Source organism: Calypte anna, chromosome 12 (assembly GCF_003957555.1).
Source record: "Calypte anna isolate BGI_N300 chromosome 12, bCalAnn1_v1.p, whole genome shotgun sequence".
NCBI lineage: Eukaryota > Metazoa > Chordata > Aves > Apodiformes > Trochilidae > Calypte > Calypte anna.
In genome coordinates this window covers 11,718,520-11,737,161 of record NC_044258.1, presented here as the reverse complement: position 1 = coordinate 11,737,161, position 18,642 = coordinate 11,718,520, and the positions used below count along the sequence as shown (strand labels likewise).

At 43.7% G+C, this 18,642-nt stretch overlaps 2 protein-coding genes across 6 annotated transcripts in view; one reads left to right on the top strand and one right to left on the bottom strand.

Moving 5' to 3' along the window:
* Positions 1-8,263, top strand: part of GRIP2 (glutamate receptor interacting protein 2) — a 79,401-nt gene extending 71,138 nt beyond the window's left edge. The window contains exons 22-24 of the mRNA XM_008501136.2: positions 1,588-1,824; positions 3,531-3,677; positions 6,143-8,263. Coding sequence (XP_008499358.2) covers positions 1,588-1,824; positions 3,531-3,677; positions 6,143-6,340 — 582 coding nt within the window. The 3' untranslated portion in view covers positions 6,341-8,263. The remainder of the gene's footprint in view (positions 1-1,587; positions 1,825-3,530; positions 3,678-6,142) is intronic.
* A 3,355-nt stretch (positions 8,264-11,618) lies between these two features.
* Positions 11,619-18,642, bottom strand: part of SLC6A6 (solute carrier family 6 member 6) — a 55,684-nt gene continuing 48,660 nt past the window's right edge. For 4 of the 5 annotated variants that reach the window (XM_030458281.1, XM_030458282.1, XM_030458280.1 and 1 more), the window contains one exon: positions 11,619-18,203. In XM_030458281.1, the coding sequence (XP_030314141.1) occupies positions 18,063-18,203 (141 nt within the window). In that variant the 3' untranslated portion in view covers positions 11,619-18,062. The remainder of the gene's footprint in view (positions 18,204-18,642) is intronic. The other variant, XM_030458284.1, reaches the window with a different exon arrangement.

The following is an 18,642-nucleotide window of genomic DNA, read 5'->3' as shown; positions in this document are numbered from 1 at the left end:
GCTTTGAGGGCAACCAAGACATGGGGAAAACAATGTGGGGCAGCCACAGGCTGGTGAAATACAGAACTGCCCTTCCTTCTCCTTGCACTTAACCCAAAGGACCTAGATAATTGCTTTTGGGACATCAAGGAGCACTTAGATACAAAGCTGTAGGAACAACATGCTGTTGGGTTCTGGCTGGTTTGGGTATTTGGAGCACACGGCACTCTGTGCACAGCTTAAAATCCCCAAACCATCAGCTTAAAATCAGAAATCCCAAAACCTTTCTGTTCCCTTCCCCCCTAGCCCTGCAGTGCTGGTGTTGGCACAGCATGGCACAGTGTTCTGGGGGTGCTGGGGCTTCCTGAGGTCAGTGAACAAATGTACCCTGGATGGCTGTACCACTGTTTGCTAAACTGTGATCCAAGTGTGTGGTAACCCAGTGTCCTTTCAGCATGTAGCAGGTATCTGTCCAAAATTGAGCTGATTAAGTCACTTCTGTGTGAAGACCTGAGAAGTGCAAAACTAAAAGGTTTTCTGTGTTTTATCCATCCCTATTTGGGATTACGTAGGTAGTGCTGGCATTTTCATACTGCCAGGAGAATTTGCTTTATTTGCCTTTCTGGCAGCTTGGGGCAAAGAGCTGGAGGGCCTTGATTAGAGATTTAGTCAGATGATATTTATTCTGTGCACAGGAGCAATTGCTCTTTGACATGCCACCTTTAGCACTGCTGAATTTTGCTTTCTGCTTCCTACTTTTGCTTTTCTCTCCTCTGCTTTTTGACATTTATTGGGACTGCAGACCCTTGGAGTCTGAACTTTGAAATGACAATTTTCATTACGCTGTTTAAATGGACTCTGTGACCTGGAGCCAGCTGAGGTTCCACAGACTGGATTCTTGACTCCTTCGTTAGCTTTGATGAATGTAATGTCATTAGTAAAAAGCATTGCCAAATGGAGTAGAATCTGCTTAGGGGCATCTTTTAATGGATGCTATCAAGGATGACCAGGCTTAAATACTACTTAATTTCATACTTTTAACTCAGTTTTGCTTAGTGGCGGCTCCCATTTACTGACAGATAAAATCCTAATTTCTCTGCTGAATTTGCCTTAGTGGAGTCCAAGGTATTGACTTCCCTGGGCCATTCCCAGCTCTGAGCAGTGCTGGTGGTGAGCTGCAGCTTGGACACGTATGGTGAAGAGTCAGGCAAACAGTGTTTCCACTGTGAGCCTCCTGAGATTGGAATGTTCATCCTTCTTGACTATCAAGGAAGTTACTGCACAAGATGAGCCTGTCTGGCTCTGTTTGTGTAGAGGGGACAATAAAAAAATAAGCTCCACATGCTCCACAAATTTTTTCTTCTGAGACAAAGCTCCATGTTTGGCATGGGAGAGCAAGCAGAAAGTCAGCAATGGACCTGTCAGCAAGATCCTGAAGTCTGGAAGTGGCTTTTAGAGATAACTGGAAGAGGTTCTTGGTACTTACTTTTTCTGATTAATGAGAACAGTGATGGCCCCGTGTTGTTGTCTGTGCCACTTTCATTGCTGCATCATCCAACATTTCATGCTGCTGGATCAGCAGAGTTAATTTGTTCCTTTGCCCCACAGGCATCCATCATGACAGGGAGCGTGCACAACCTGGGGCTCGAGAGCAGCAAACTGCTACTGGACTCTGTCAACCCATCAGGAATGAGCCCATTGAGGAAAGTAAACCCCAGCTGTGATGACAGACAGACAGAGGGCAGCAGCTCTCCTGCCAAGAAGAATGAGAGGAACCTGGATGTAAAGAAGATTGAGAAGGAAATGCAGGAAATCATGTCTCCTACCCCCCTCGAGTTTCACAAGGTCTGTGTTGATAAGGGTTGGTGACACTGTGGTACCTCAGTGGTTATAGTTGTAGAAGCTTTGCAACCTTCTAGGAAATTTTTTTTCCTCACAGGGACTCCCAGAAAATGTTTTGTGTTAAATTTGGCCCCAACCAAGATCTGCAGCAAAGGTTTCCAAAGACTCAGATTAAGAGGAAGGAACCTCTTGAGAAGAGGAACAGGATTTAACTGCCATGCTTCAGTGGGCTTTAAGCCTCTGCTTTGCTGGTTGTCTGTATTATCCAAGACTTCCACATTTTTGTGTTGTGGAGTTCATTAATTGGTGCTGGAGATACAGGTGAGAAGGCTCAAAGTACAGCCCTGTGGAGCTCTATCAACCCTTTTCCAATGGCGTGCTCCCTTCAGTAGGCCACTTTTCTTATAAAAAATAACTTACAATAACTTAAAAATAACTTGCCTTTCTCCACTCCAGTCCTTCCTGAAGGAGCACAAATGGCAAGACTTGGCAATGAGATTCTTGCTTCAGTACCCAGCTGAACATAGCCAGTTTTAGCATGGTGCAAGGAAATGGTAATTAGAAGAAGCAATTAACTGTAGAAGCTGCTGATGCAGAATGCAATCAGGGAAGGGAGCTGGAGAGGATTAAAAAAAAATTGATTGCCTTTTTCTTCCCTAGTGTGAGTTTAGATGAAACCTGCAGTTATGGTAACTTGAAAAAACAACTTTTTCATATTTGATCTGCTCTTGTCCTTCAGGGCATGGCAAATGTGCCTTTAAATAAAGCTCCTTTGTACCTGAAGGGGAAGAGCGATGTAATTAGGGATGATACAGGGTGACTCTTCATCCTGCTGGAGCATCTAGTGTTGGCTAGGCTTGGAGATGAAGTTGAGGCTAGGTGGGCTGCTGCTGTGCATCCTTCTGGGCATTGTTCTTCTCAAGGATCACACATCCATGAGGCTCGTGCAGCCATGAACACAGTGATGGGGTTAGAACCTCATGGCAGAGATGCACTCCCAGTTCATGGGAAGCAAAGGGAGATTTTGGTGGTGGTGGTGGTGAACCAGTTGTCCCTGGCTCAGTGTTCCTCAGTAGCCAGATTCATTTCCAGCAGTGCACTCTCCCTTTAGATGGGAACAAATGACTTGCTCAAGAAAAGGGTGATGAGGTTATCCTCTTCTTGTCCTTGGTATGATAGCACTTACTGAATCTAATTTTTCTGAAAATAACTTGCGAATAATTTGGAGAAGTTTAGCTATTCTTGCTGAGTGATGTATTAAAAATGAGCTGTCCTCACATTTGATACACTGTATTGCAAATTCTCTGTGAACAGGTTGATTTTTCATGTGCTGGTCTGGCACACAGATGCATAGGGTAACTTGGGCCAGGGAAGGTGATACTTAATAACACTCCAGCAATAGCACTTGCTTTGTGACATATGGCAGCCCAGTCTGTATGACACTGCTTGGATTTCCTTCTACCTCCAAAGGAGAGGGACTGATGTGGGGTTCTTTATATGCCAGGCACCAAAGCATTTGTCCATGGTATCTACCTAAACTGATGGTGTCTGGTAGATAAGGCTCAATCTGTATTAGCTGCCCAGGCTGAGAAAAATCTGCCCAGGTGACCCTGAGCAGAATTGCTGTAGGGCCACATACATCCTGACAACACTGTACATCTCATCTTTCCTCTACTTCATTAAAACTTGTTCTTTTTCTGTCCCTCCAGATTACACTCCACAAAGACCCGGAGAGTGAAGACTTTGGATTCAGCCTGTCAGATGGCCTGTTAGAAAAAGGTGTCTATGTAAATATGGTCCGTCCGGATGGGCCAGCAGATCAGTGTGGCCTCAAGCCATATGACAGAGTACTTCAGGTAATAAATCCCAAATGCAGTTCTGGAGGCTGGGACGGAGTGAATGAGTGGCTGAGAGGAAGAGAGAAGTGAGACCCATCCATGGCAGCACTAACTTTAATGAAAGGTAATAGTTAGCCAACTAGGCGAGCACTTAGCCACCAAGAGACCTGTGTTTTATAATGAAAAATCATGAGGCAGTGGTGCCCCTAGGTTACACCTATTCCAGGGCACAGCCTGCCTGACACTGACCTTTTTGAACTCAGGCAGCTCAAAATAACTGAAAAGCTGTGTTTCTTCCCCCTCTCATCCTCAGTCCATTTCCTATCATGTAAGAAGGTGATTTTGGGGATCAAATAGACTGTATTTACTAATATGTGTTCCTGTGAAGCCACATGTGGGATAAGTGGTGTTCATGAAGTTCTGCGGATGCCTTTGACATCATAAAAGAGTTTTCTAGAAAACACATCCTTCAAGCAAAGTGTTTTTCATGGATATTTTTCTTTGAAAGATACTTGATCTGAAATTGCTGATGCAGAAACAGAATAAAAACTATGGTCAAAAGCACAGTCTATAATAAATATGATGATATTGAAGTACTAGAGGGACAGTAGGGACAGTCCTAGAGGGACAGTAAGAGGCTGGTGAGGTTTGGAGATTGGAGAGGAGCTTTATACAGATGAAACACTATTTTAGCTTTGGGGCAATTCAAATAACGACTGAGAAAGTACAACCCCAATGGAAAAATTGTCACCATTTGGTAATACAGATATCCTGACCATATTTGGAAATGCTCAGGAAGATGTTCAGTTTTACTAATTTCTAGGTGGGGGCTGTTAGCATTCATATTGGAGCCAATATATTATGTACGTCAGGTAACTGAAGGACTGGCAGCGCTGCGGGGAACCTTGTTTAAGCTTGTTCTGGTCTCTGGCCAGTTGGCTGCTATACAATTATTCCTTCTCGGCTTCAAATAAAAGATGGTGCAAGAATGAACAAGAGGCTAATTAGGCTCTGGGCTGCCTTTCTGTTGAAAGTTGGATGTGTCACTTTCTGCGAGTGCCAAGTGCCCCGGGAGGTGTGCCTGAAATCCTAAACAGAGCAGTGTGGAGACTTTCAACACCCACCTTCCACACGCTGCACCTCACAGCTCACACTTGTGAGAGGAACAGGCGACTGCCGTCGCGTTGATGTATGGAGCTGTGAATGAAGGGCTGCAGACCTGGTACAGGCAACTGCTGTTCAGAAGGACAGATTGCTGAGGGTGCTTCACAGTGCTGCTGCTGCTTACAGGCATGGTGATGTGCCTGAAGGCCAATGAAACACCTTGTCCCTGCTACCCCAGTGTCCTGGTTTGGGGACATGCAGACCGTTTGCATCTCAGCTGGATTAGAAGGATCACAGCACTGCACCAGTGGCATTTCTGCACTGGAGCTGCCTGGCTGGTGTACAGGTCTAGAATTTATCTTTAGTTACTACACTGTAAGGAACAGTATTGGGGTCAACTGTGTGGATACCATCTAGGCCAGGGGGACACTGCTACTGTTACAGAGCCCAGCTCCATGGGCCTGCATTAATTCTGGGGAAGGGTTTTGGATGAAAGGGTTGCATGGACTCATCCAGCCTTTATCCAGAGAAGAAAGCAATGCCTGGCCCCAGGGGTTACATTCACTCCAAAGGTGGGTGGGAAATTCCTTTCTCCCTTCTCCTTCTCCCTGTGCTGTTTGTCAGTCCCCTCCATCCTAGAGCTGTTGTGGCACCAAGCCCAAGTGCTCTGATAGCTGTAGGCAGGAGAGCTGGGGTGTTTCTTGCAGATGACCCAGCCTATCAATGTGCTTGAAGGTCTGCAGTAAAAGCACTTTCACTGCTGAATCCTGTAGAGAGAATTTTTAGCTGCCTTCTGAGCCCACATGAAATACATCCAGACTTTTCTGAAATAAAGGATGTAAATGGAGGCAGCAGAAGCAGAAACTGTTCTGTATAGTCTAAATTTACTGCTGGGTGATCTGGAAAATGGTTGGCAGAAAGAAACCTCAGGGCTTGAGCTGAACTTGTTTTCCAGGTACTGAATACCCCACATCACAAATTTAAGGCCAGTAAATGCTATGATGGCAAAAAAAAAAAAAAAAAAAGGAAAATGGCAACCTTTCTTCTGAAGGCTTGCACTGGAGAGGTGGTTCTGAGCTCTGCAGTGCTTAATATTTGCAATACTGCCCCAGATACTTGGGGTCAGGGTTGGTGCCTGATGCAGACTTTTTGTGCTTCCTTTTGTGCATCATTTCTCAGCTAAGCAACAATGTGCTCAGCCTACAGGGGTGACCTCTCTCTGCTCTGCTGTGAACCTGAAATCAGGCCCCCCTCACCCCCTCCAAAGTTGTGTGTTTTCACAGGTGGGGGTTTTAGCACCAACCTTGCGTTTTCCTGACTAACAAACATGGTCTTTCTGTTGTTCCTCCCCATGGCACATCCCAAATCCATTCCATCAGGTAAACCGCATCCGAACGAGAGACTTTGACTGCTGTCTGGCTGTTCCCCTGATTTCGGAGGCTGGAGATAAGCTGGACCTGGTGATTAGCAGAAACCCCTTGGCACTGGCTGCCAAAACTCCTCTGGAGGGGAAGAGGGAGCGGCCGGCACTGTCAGCCCACGGTGCCGAGGTGAAGGAGAGCATCCAGACACTCTGAGCAGCAGGAGCAGAGCAGATGGCACCTGGAGCCCCTGCTGAGCTGTTGTGGTATTTGGGGTGTTTTTCCTGGTTTTTGCACTGGTATTTTTGGAATGCTGAGTGTGCCATAACCTGCAAGTGGGGAGGTGGGTCTTCAGGGCGCTGTCATCTGTAGACCACCAAATATTGCTGGGAAGGTCTGAGCTGGATGCATGTCTCAGGCTATGGGCAGTTTCTGGGTGATGGGAAGAGCTGCTGACGGGAGGAAGAAGCATCCACAGCCATCCCCCATGGCAGGGCATCCTCTGCATCCTGGCCGTTGGGATGTATGGGGTCCTGCCTTTAACACCCTCCTCACCCTGAAGGCCTTGACCATCCTATAAACACACATGGTGCTATTATGCTTCTTGTTTGCTCAGTTAATTGCATACAGCAAGATTGAAATGTTTTTTCTTTTTTGTTGTGCCCAGCTCCATCCTTTAAACACTCCCAATGAATTGGTTTCTGCAGTGCCTGGCAGTCCTCGTGCAGGGCTGCCAAGAGCCCTGTGTAGAAGACATTTCAAAATGTGCTTGTGAGTGGCTAGATGCAAGTCCTGTTCAAAAATTGGTATTTGCAGCTGCCTCTGGACTCCCTGCTAGGGCTGATACCTCATCGATTCCCATGCGCAATGTGGTGGCCTCTGCTGGGGCAGTTATTACACAGCAGAAGGCCAAACCTGAGGCTAAAGGCCCTGAATACCTGCCCAAATCCCAGCCTTGTTCATCCAGGCTGTATGGAGATGCATGCAAGCCTGGCCTGTGCCCACAATTGAATAGCAGACTAGCCATCTTCCCAGGGCTGTCCTTGACATTTTGAGCTAATAACCCCCTTGTCATCTCCTGTCAGGCAGTGGCATGAGATGGAGGTTGTGTGTCCTATGTCCCGCGTGGGCCAGGCAGGATGTGTGCCCACACGGGTTTGGCTGCTCGCCCCTGATCCCTTTGCCTGTTGCTGGCCTCTCTGTGGCTTTGCAAGCATGTTGCCTCATGGCCACTCCTCTCCCTCCTGAGAGCCCCCAACCCCACAGGAAAGAGGGGTGTGATGTTTGCATCATGTTCCTCACCCCACTGCCATGTCTCCCCTGTTAGCACTTTATGATAACGTCCATATCCCGGTGGTGGCCTGAGGCTGCCTTCATCTCCCTGGGAAGGCTCAGGCACGGTGGGGATATGAGGAGTTTGCTCACCCATAGTTCTGGTGCCCACTACCCCTGGTCCACAGTCACCCTTTCTGTTCCTCCATGTTCTGGTGGTGCACATAGTGTTGGGTGGGTCCATGCCACGCGTTTGTTGCTTTGCTAAGCCAGGACTTGTGTCCCCTCCTGCCACCCCTGAGCTTCTTTGTGACTCTGACCCTCTGTGACATCAGGGTATTCCAGACATGTGTCCTGCCCCATCCAGCTGTTTGTCATTGTAGCCAGTTTCTCTTTGAGTATGCAATATCCCATGCCATTGCTGCCACTACCAGATAATGTGCCATAATTGATACTGTGGAGCATTGACAGTGCAGCCGAAAGTGTTTTTATATGCAATATTCTGAGCAGTGAAGCTCACTGGGGCTTCTTATAGGTTTTTAATGAAGACTTTTATTAAAGGCTTTAAAAAAAAAAAAAAAAGGAAGAAAAACTTGGTCCTTGTACCCCTTCCTATGCATTTTGAATGATATGAAGATGAAATGCATTACTTAAATGTGTATTTTTATCCATATATTAGAGTGTATTCCTTGTAAAGTATTTTTATATGCTAATTTTCTTATGTATCTATGAAAGCACAATATTTAAAAGTACAGCATTTCAAAGAATATTTTAGTCCTGTTTTGGACCTATTTGTAAATCTCTGTATTTAAATGGGATTGCAATGACTTTGACTTTTTTTTTAAATTAAATAAAAGCAAAGGAAATGCATTTTTTGTGGTTGGTTCATGTCTCTTTCTGCTGGAGGATGATAGTGAGGCAACACTCTACATCCAGCCATGTTTTATCTTGCTAGAGGATCCTAAGTTAGGTGGCACCCTGAAGGACAAGGAGAGGTGGGTATGCAGAGGGTTTTTTATGGGTGGCCACTGCTCGTAGAGCAACCAGTGTGGGACTGGTGTTGTCCCTTGCTACTGTCCATCAGCAGGACTTTGGAGCCTGTTGCTTCCCTCCCATTGGACATGGAGGCAATTTTTCTGTAGGTATGAGCTGGAGATGCCTGGGCACATGGTTACAGCATTCCTTGCAGCTTCACTTGGCAACACTGGAAATCTTACTGGGTTAAACCTTGATTACTTCATGATAGAACAGCAATGCAGCAAAGTGTGTGGTGGCAGAGATATGGCTGTGGCAGTGTTTGCAAAGCTGTGGTTAGTCCCTGGGGATAGGTTAAGAAACCTGTAAATTTATGTTGGAGGACAAGTGCAGGCAGGAGGTGACCTGTCTGGTGATCAGACCCTGGACCTGTAGTGGGGTGCCCTACCTGCTGTGACAGCCAAAGAGCCCAGCTCTGAAACCAGACATCCAAAGAGATGTCACATAGCTCCTTGTGTCTCTACATTGAGGTTTTTCTTCCTTTTGCTCTTACAAAGGGGTTTGGGACACCACTACACTCCCAGCACAGCCAGCACAGACTGGGACACTCCCTGGATAAGGCCAATCTGCTCCCCAGCAAGGAAAGGGTGAGCTGTGTTTCGCAAGCCTGCGTGGCCAAGTGGGTAACAGAGGAATTTTTGGAGGGATGGGAATGTTCCTGGTTAGACCTGGGGAATCATTGCCACATAAACAAGCCTTATCTGCCATCTCTGGCTGCTCTCCTGGGAAGCAGACTTCAGAACCAGGCCCTTCACATGTTTGGCACCAGGGAGCTGCCAAAGCTATGCGGAGCCAAGCAAGGCACTGAGAGGTTTAAAGAGCAACGTGACTGATGGGGTTTGTGCACCTAGAGCAGGTAAAAGGTTGGCACGGTGCTGCTCCCCTGGTATGTGGGGCCGGATGCCCTGGTGGGCAGCGTGTCCTCCTGCTAATGTCACCATGTGTCCCATGGACCTTGGCTGCTGGAGCTGGATACAGCATTGCAAATACACGAAGCCCTTTTAAAATTTAATTTTATTTTAACCTGAGACATGTTGGAGTTGCTGCCTGTGCCACTGTGGGTCTGCTCAGCCCAGGCGCTGCAGGATTTACCAGTGGGAAGAGAAATCTCTGATGAAGTTCTCAAATCACACCCAGGAAAATAAACAAAACCAGCCATCACCCCCCCCTCAGTCCCCCAGAAAAAAAAACAAAACCCAAACAAACCCAAACCCAAATGACAACAGCTGTGGGGCTAATAACCCAAATGACAACAGCTGTGGGGCTAATCCTGCCCATGGGGGCTGGAACCTCAGTAGTCATTAGGGGCTGATGCACAAATGCTGAGCAGCTTTACACCTCACTAATAGGACCCACCTGCATGCTGGGTGTTTTTCCTTTCCCTACCTAAAATCTGGACTTAAGGAAAGGTCTCTTTGTTTTAGCTTTCATTTGTGTGACTGAACAGTCTACCAGCAAGACTTAAATGACCAGTCCCATGCACCAGGAAAAGAAATACTGAATTTTTTTTTTTTTTTTCTTTTCTGATGTATTTGAACCCCTCTAGCACTTGTGGGTTACCCCCCAAAAAAGGTAATGCCAGTAGCAGTAATGCCTTGGGATGGTCTGTGGTGAGTTCAGCAGAAAGGCAAGAGCTCCCCAGCAGGAACTCATCAAGCTGGACTCACCTCCCTGTGAAGGGGCCAAGGAAAGCTGCTGTCTGGAGGGACAGGCTCGTGAGGACATCAGTGCTTCATTTTCAAGGTAAGAAAAAGAGGGCAAATGGAAAGGGGAAAAGATAATTCCCCTATCCTCCCCACCCCCCCCCCAAAAAAAAAAAAAAAAAGGCAAGCTGCTTTCTCATGGCCAGATGCACTTGATGAAAAGTTGATTTGGGGAAAATAAAGCACCAGTGAAATAAGGCCATAGGCTGGGCAGCACTGAAATGAGATGGATTGGGCCCAGCACTGACCCTTTTTCACACTCAGCCAAAGTCATTGCTAGGGGAAGGTTTTGGGGGAAACAACTGTTATGGGATGTAACGGGGACAGCTGAGCCCAGCTGGCCATTGGGTGCTCTGTGCTGAAACACCCCCAGGGAAGGTGGCCATGGCTCAGGGACTAGCTAGGGCTCAGTTGGTTAGTGTTTGTTTGGGGCTTTTTATTAGTTTTTTTTGGGTTTTTTTTTAACACTTGAGGTTAGTTTTGGTTTTTTTTTTTCCCTGCCCCCCCACCCCCTTTTTTTCTTTTTAATTAGTAAACTATTTTATTCTAAACTGTGAATTTTTGCACTTTTACCCTCCTGATTCTCTCTCTGTCTCACTGGGTGAAAGGGGGGGGGGGAGGGGGCTGAGCTGCTGGCTAGAGTGAAAACATGATAGACACAAAGTCAGATAGTGAGCTGGCCATATATATGTATCTGTATCTATGGAATATTTTATAAGGAAAAAGAAACAAACCCAGAACCCACACCCCAGTAACAGGTTTAAAGGAAGATGTCTTTAGCTACTCAAAGACCAAAAATACCATGCAGGAGCATAGGTGGTTTATAAAGGAAAGTTTTATTTTCAGTTATAAGGTGATTACAAACTCATCTAAAAAAGCAAAGATGACTTAAAAATATCCATATACATTTTTTTTATCTAAAAAGCAAAACAGAAACTGCAAAGTACAAACATTTACCATATACACAAAGGCTAGAGTTTCTAGGATTAAATTATACTCCAGAATTTTTTTTCAAATACAAATATTCCATTTTGGAACACACAAAAAAATGTTTTAAAATGTTTTAAAAATATTTTAAAGTTGTTTTTTTTTTAAAAAAAAGGTCAGATGACATTTTTAAGGAGGCCTCCATTGACATCACCTCCTTGCTGTATGTGCTACTCATCACATTACTGTAGTCACAGTTGCTAGAAATTTAAATAATAATTAAAAAACACCACTGTTTTTAGCCAAATACATCAAACAAGATGGACCACCTCTTAAAAGTGAAGTCCCTGGCAATGTTATCAGGTAACAATCACAACATTACACTGGAGAAAAACATCCTATTGAATAACAAGCACTTCAGAACAGTACTGGGATGCTGCAATGCTGAGAGACTGGCGCTGGCTTCCAGGACAGGAGCAGATGACAAATTAGCTCAACTTGCCCTTCGGGAGGTGAGTTGGTTTGGTTTTGGTTTGTGTTGTTTAGGTTTTTTCTGGTTTTTTTTTTTTTTTTTTTTTTTTTCAGCCTCTCAACATGATTTTGCCACTGTTCTCATATTTTTTTTAATTATTTTTTTCTTAATATATTGAAAAAAGTCTTTTTAACATCTCAACTGCAGAAGCAGATAGATTCAGAAACAGTAAGTATCATGCTAACAGGTACTATGCCACAGAACCAGAGCCTTCCCCGCATACGCACGCACACAAAAGCACACATGCACAGCTCCTTAGCATAATCAAGTTTCACTTTTTTTTTTTTTTTATTTTTTTTTTTTTACTATGTTTTTCCCCATTATTTCTTCTGATTTTTTCAAGTTGGGCCATGGTTTCCCTCTGCTGCAAGTAGGAAAGTGAGCAGTGATGCCCCACAGTGCACCAAAGAGCCAAACCATGGGGAGGAAGCCCCCAGAAACTTGCCCCTTTAAACAAAACATTTTTAATTTGCTTTACTTCTAAAGGTCAGGGCTGTATAAAGCTTGTGGTGATTAAATTCTGTCAATTTTACTGATTATATCAAATTAGCACAGAACAGAGGAACAAAAAAGCTCCTCTCTGTGATTCTGTTCAGTAGCCCAGCACTACCTGCAGGGTTAGGCTCTTTCCCAGCTGCAAGCTGTCACTGAAGTTTCCACCTATGATGGGGATGGGGGGACTGATTTGTTTTCTTAAAGTTTTCAACCTGCAAAATTTTGATTTTTAATATTTTTTTTTCCAAATGACATCTAAAGCTTTTTCTGTCCTTGTTTGAGGACACAGCTGAATTGAAAACACTGGTTCACACCAACAGTTGGAAAAAAAATCACACAACCCCACTGTTACCTTTCTGCTTATTTTTTTAATAGAAACAAACAAATTCAGAATTTTAGTTTTTAATTTTTTTCAGGGCAGAACAGCATTGTCCATTTGCAGGCTTATTTTGGGAAGGAAAAAAAAAAAAAAAGCCAGGATCTGGTGGAGCATGTAGAGGTGGAACAGGCAGTTTTCCAGCTGGGGTTACTGCTGGTTGTGCTGGAAGCTGCTTTCCAGTAAATTTACGTTGACCATTGGTACCAATAGAAAATTTTTGTGGCCAAAGTATGGATCTCAGAGAGCTTCTTTTCGCACTGGTTCATGGGTTTCTTAAGTGTCAAGTGTTACTGAAGCAACTGAACACTTTCTTTCTCAAGCTTATCTTTGAATACAAGAAACAAACAAGCTACTGGGATCTTACAGATCCTTACCTTGGCTCATGCAAATACACAACTACACAACTACACATCAAACCTAACCACAAGGCTTTGGATGCTGATTTTTGGAGAAAACAAGGCCTGAAGCCCACCACAATCAACCTCCCACTCCAGGAGCCATGTGGTGCTTTCAAGGAGCCAGGAAAATTTTCAAGGCTTCCTTGGAGGAGCCACTGTCTTGGATTTTGTCATTGCCTTCCCTCTTCCACCACCCCCAATGTAGGAAAGGCCATCTAGACAACCTGACAGGTTGGCTCTTTGCAGGCAAGTGCTGCCTACAATGTCTGAGACCTCATCCTAAACAGCTCTGCAAGACTTACACACAGGATTTGCAAGCTACACATAGAAGCAACATCCCCCCTTGTGTGTGTGCATATGAGGGTAAAAGATTTCATCTACTAGTCTACTTAAACACAAATTCATTTATTTATTTTTTTTTTTTACTGAAAGTTAGCAACTTCCATTGAATCTCCTGGAAATGATGTCAGAGTCATCTTTCTTCCAAGTGTACTTGAGCTGCTTAACTAACTTGTCCACTCCAGTCAATACACAGCTTATTTAACATTTTTATATACATTACGCCTCCGTGAGTGATCCTGCAGTGACCACAAGACGTGGAAGCTAATAGTCAGTTATTTTAAAATGTTCAAATTCTTCTCCCATGGATAGAGTTTTGCCATTGATGTGACAGGTGGGAGCTTTGAACCCAAGTGTGGTAAGCACAACCTCAATGAAACTGTAAGTCTCCTTAGCAAATGAAAGCAGCCTGGGAGGAGACTTGTCAAAGGCCTATCAAATGGAAATGTCCATGTGTCTTCAGATCTACTTGAGCTGCCTAAGGCTGAGACAGAGAAAAGAACCAGGAGAAAGGAGGATGCACACAGGACCCGACATGGCTGCAGAGGGTGGGATCCTGATTGTGACATTAAAGGCTCTGTTGATGGTTGCAGGGGCTTTTTTTGGTGTTACAGAAATCATAAGGCTGCACTTTTAAAAATTTTTTCTTCTTTTCCTCCTCTCTTTAAGAACAGCAGTGAAAATCAGTTTTGCTGTGCTCTTTCAGCAGTCCATTTCTAACTCTTCTCCACTCCAGGAGCTGCACTGCTGTTGTTGCTGCAGGGTGACCACCAGTGTTGTTCCACATGGCAAATACAGCTGCTCAGCTGTTGTATTTTCATTTACAAACACAAGAACAAATCCATTGTGGACCTACTATCTTAACACTATCAAGAGGACTTTTCTAAGCTTGTTGATCTGTTTGGACCAAATGAAAAGGAAAGCTACAGCTGAGAAGGTAAATGAGAACAGTAACAACAGTAAAAACCAGTTCTATTTATGAAATCATATTGTTTAAATACCGAAATACCAACTAATGGTAGAGTCCCTTACAATAGATGCCCATTCAGTGAGATCATAACTAGTGACAGGTGAACCGAAAAAGTTTGGAAAATCCCGAAAAATAAGAAACAGGTCAGAGAATCTTGTGGGGTAAACGTTCCCCCTTATATTTCTAGTATCTCTTGATTTCAGTTCAGATGGAAATAAACACTGCTGAAAACCTGCTATTTTCAAGCCCAGAAGAATCCATGAACACAAGAGTACATGAAATATGAAAATGTGTTGGTTTTGTCTTGTTTTATTCTGGTTTCTAACGCAGGGATCTTGTCCTAAAGATCTCATGGAAAAACTGCATTAACTTTCCCTGGATCCAAACCAGTTCATCTATGACTAGTCATGATAGTTTAATACAGAGTTCCTCACTTACATAAAACAAGTAAAATACAGTACCACTGTTAAAAAAAGTCGTATCGGTGGAAAAAGCCAGTTGTATTTGCAGTCAGAAATAGGTAGAAAACACAGACTTTTTTAAAAAATTATTTTTTAATAAATTTGGCAGCAGATCATGTTGAAATGCAAATTCATCACCAATAAAAGTTCAGAAATCTGATAACAAAGGTGTTAGGAAAAAAACAAAACTGTAAAAACGTGAGTGTGCTCATTGGAACTCAAACCCCAGAAGATAAACCAAGAAGATTTTTTTTTTTTTTTTCTTTTCGAAGGGGAGGGAAGAGAAGAACTGTTTTCCAGAAACAATAATTTCTTAGCTCTTTATGAGTTCCAGCCCTCCCTTGCAGTCATGCTCAAGAGCACAGTGGGGCCAGAGGAGTTGCCAGAGGAGTTGACGCTTCAGTGAGGTTGTTGCATATGAGACATTTTCACTTGGTACATGGAAGCGACTGATTTGAATGGCACAGTTTATATCAAAATGGGGCTGGGCTTTAGTTCTCTAGCAGTTGGACTTTGAAAGGTGTAGCATTAGCCCTCTGGTTCTTCACACAAAGACATTCTCCCCAATGTGGGAGATGGCTCAATGCCCAGCTGACTGGCTGGAGACAGGTAGCCAAACCACTTTTTTTTCCCCTAACTAAAGTTTGTCTCAGCTCTGTAGCACAAAAGTGCAAACTCTATCTCAAACTCAGTTGTATGACAATATACATATTAAAAAAGAATTAAAAATAATAAAGTATCACTGTTTCATCTGAACTCACAGAAACCATTCATTTAGACACCCTCCCCCTCCCCAATCCACTACTCTCTCTTCGCCCAGGCAAGCGAAGATGCTAACTGTAGCTCAAAAATGAGGGTCCAAGCTGGAGTCTACTAAGAGAGTTATCTTTGATTACATTTCCTTGCCTTTGATGCTTAAAGGCGAATTAAAAAAAAAATAAATTAGTTCTATGCATACTTGCTTCTTTTGGGCAATTAGATGACACCTGCCTCAACAGATTTCTCCAGTGAACTCTGGATGGCTATTGCCACTGGCCCAGCAGGTGGCATTAGATGTTTGCTATCTCTAGCTATAGAAAAGTTTATAATGCTCCTAATACAGCAACAAGAAAAAGGAAAACAAAGGCAATTCTTCCATGGCTGCTGGTTTGTTGCTGCAACTCACCTGTCTAATGTAAAAATGTGTAGAAGTCAAGCTAGAAAGATTTTGAAAGCTACAGAAGCAGCCTCTTTTTCCTTTTTTATTTTTATTTTTATTTTAAATTATTTTGGTCCATCTCTTCTAAATTACCCTATTTCTGTCACAGGACAGCCAGTTATCTCATGGGACAAAACCCTCAAACAAACAAAAAAACCCCAAAACTGCTGTGTAGGAATGTTAAGAACTGGACATGTTCCTGTTTAAATGACAAACCCTGCCCTGACAAACTAAGCTGAGAGCAGAAAAAGCAGATAGGAACTCTGCTTTTATCAACTATTTCCTCTAAATACCTTTGGATAGATTAACTGTGGTATCATATTAAGAAAAAAAAAAAACCTCTCCCTCTAATACAATGCCCACAGGAAAAAGCTTAATTTCTTCAGAGAACCTGTTCCCAGCACAACCTGCTGAAGTTTAAAAAAATTAAAAAAATTTAAAAAAACCTCAACCAAACAGAAAAAAAAACCCTGAAAGAAAAAAAAAACAAAAAAACCAAACAGCTTTTACCCTTGTTTTAGACAGTCTTCAGGGAGCAATTCGGAACCATCTACCTGGCCCACACAAAGCAGAACCCCCAGTCCTGCACTCCCCTTGTAGTGGTGTCTCATCACTCCCCAGTCTAACCTGAACAGTAGACAACTTCTGCTGACCAAAGACAGAACAGTTCAGTGTTTCATGTTCCCTTTGCTTTAACTTAAAATCCTAAAACCCTGTTTCTTTAGTAGATAAGATTCATCAGCTTCATAAATATGCTGCCCACCCTCCACCCCCTATCCTACCCCTCAAAAAATAAGCCCCCCAAAGACCCCCCCCCTATAGTTTAACCCAATTATGGGCAAGGAGACTGGGGGCCCTCGGTCCACTGCTGCTATTTAGTAACATGTGACAAGGGACATAGTCCTTTTGTCTGTTCCTGCAACAGCAACCTACCCCATCAAAATAAATAAATAAAGTAAATCCTGGATATCAAACTTGGCAAAGCATTTTTGAGATACAGAAGTCAAAAGGACCTGTTTGCTGACTGTTATTATTACCGTCATTAGTATTATTATTATTAACAAGGTGTCTGTTGCAAATACTGGTTATACCAGGTGTAGGTGAGTGGCTTTGTTCCTCCTGTTGGGGATGACCTGGTTTGTGTTCACCTTTGGACGGTCAGAGTCCGAAAATGATTATTTTTTCTGCCCCAGACCAAAGTCCAATAATTAACACAGAAACAAATAAGCAACTGAACATCTGAAGGCCCAAGAGGGCAGGTGCTGCTTTTCACCTCTCAGCTACTTGTCCCTGTGGCCTTCCCAGTCTGCAGAATTCAAGTTTACACCAGTGCCACCACACTAAAATAAGTTTTGCTGGAAAACTCAGGAGCAGGTAAACAAGCTCCCCACTCACACACAAACAGCAGATATTTCATTTAAGTAAATAAACCCCCAAAAGACTGAAAAATATTAAAAAACTTACAAAAAAAAAACCCCAAAACCCAAAGCAAAACAAGAAAAAAACCAGTGAACCATGTCTAATCCTGCAAACATCTTCCTAAAGTCCTCCTCTCATCTGTGTGACATGGTCCCAGCACTTTGGAGGGACAGCCACAAGGCTTTTCACACTCAACTTCTGTGCCTTCCTCACAAACTCTGCTCCAGCTGCCTGGCTGTATCATTACTCAGGGACTAAGCTAAACCTAACTGTGCCCTTTCCCTAATGTGACCCCAAAGCCTGTCATTTACCACAACTGAACCAGAGGGTGGAAATACTACACCTTTGAAAATTCTCTTGAAACAGCGTCTTTGTTTTTAATCACATCCCTCAACAGATCTCCTTTTGTGTGTTCTGTAGGTTACCCTGCTCCCAACCACACCAGCACCTAAAATTGCTTTCTGAAACTTGAATATATTGCTGGCAAGACAATCAATTCAAGTGGTAAGGTGTATAATATTTAGAGATAAAGATATATATATATTTAAAAAACCCAATAATAGTAAATTCCTGTAATATGTCTAGTCTGATATGAAAGCTCTCCCTCTACAGAGAGACATCTGCAGTGATTACCTTACAAAATATTAAAAAAAAAAAACAACAAAACAAAACACACACAAAAAATAACTTTCTCTGTGAGAAATAAAAATAAATCCTAGTGCAAATATAAAGCTCTGTAAACCTGGTCCTATGAGAATCTATGGTTAGTAAACGGCAGTTAAAGCAGGTTTATCCTCTCACAGAGAGAGCTCACATCATGGTTTCCACAATGATATGAGTTGGCTTGATCAATCCACCATTTGAAGTTCCATTGGGGCAGAAGGGGGTGCCACTCTCTGTTTCTTTGGACCACCGATTCACTTCCTTGGGGGCAGCCACAGCTTTTATCCTCTGAAAAAGAGAAAAAAAAAAGAAAAGGTGAGAAGACAAGTGGCCCCTGCATCTCCATGGACAAGATGGAAGACACGGCAATGCAAAGATGGGGATGGTGGCCACCAGAGACTTGTGTTTGCCACAGAGCTCTGCAAGGATGTGGGCACCTGGCCTGTGGACCACTGCCTTCAACTTTTGCTCAGTGGCAGAGGCTGACTTGAGGCAGGCCAATGAGCCACGGGAGGGCATTCACAGCATTCTCCAGCATCCTGCACACTGGGCCTTCAGAACTGCAGCTGCTGCTCAGATTACGTGTGTTCTCCTTCTTCATTTAGAAACAATTCTGCCTTTTAGCCCAGCTGTTCATTGCCAAGTGGCAACTTCTCTCCTACATCTCAGTTCACAAAGGAAGAACTAAATGGCATCTGACCAGTGTTTACTCTCTTTCCTTTCCTAA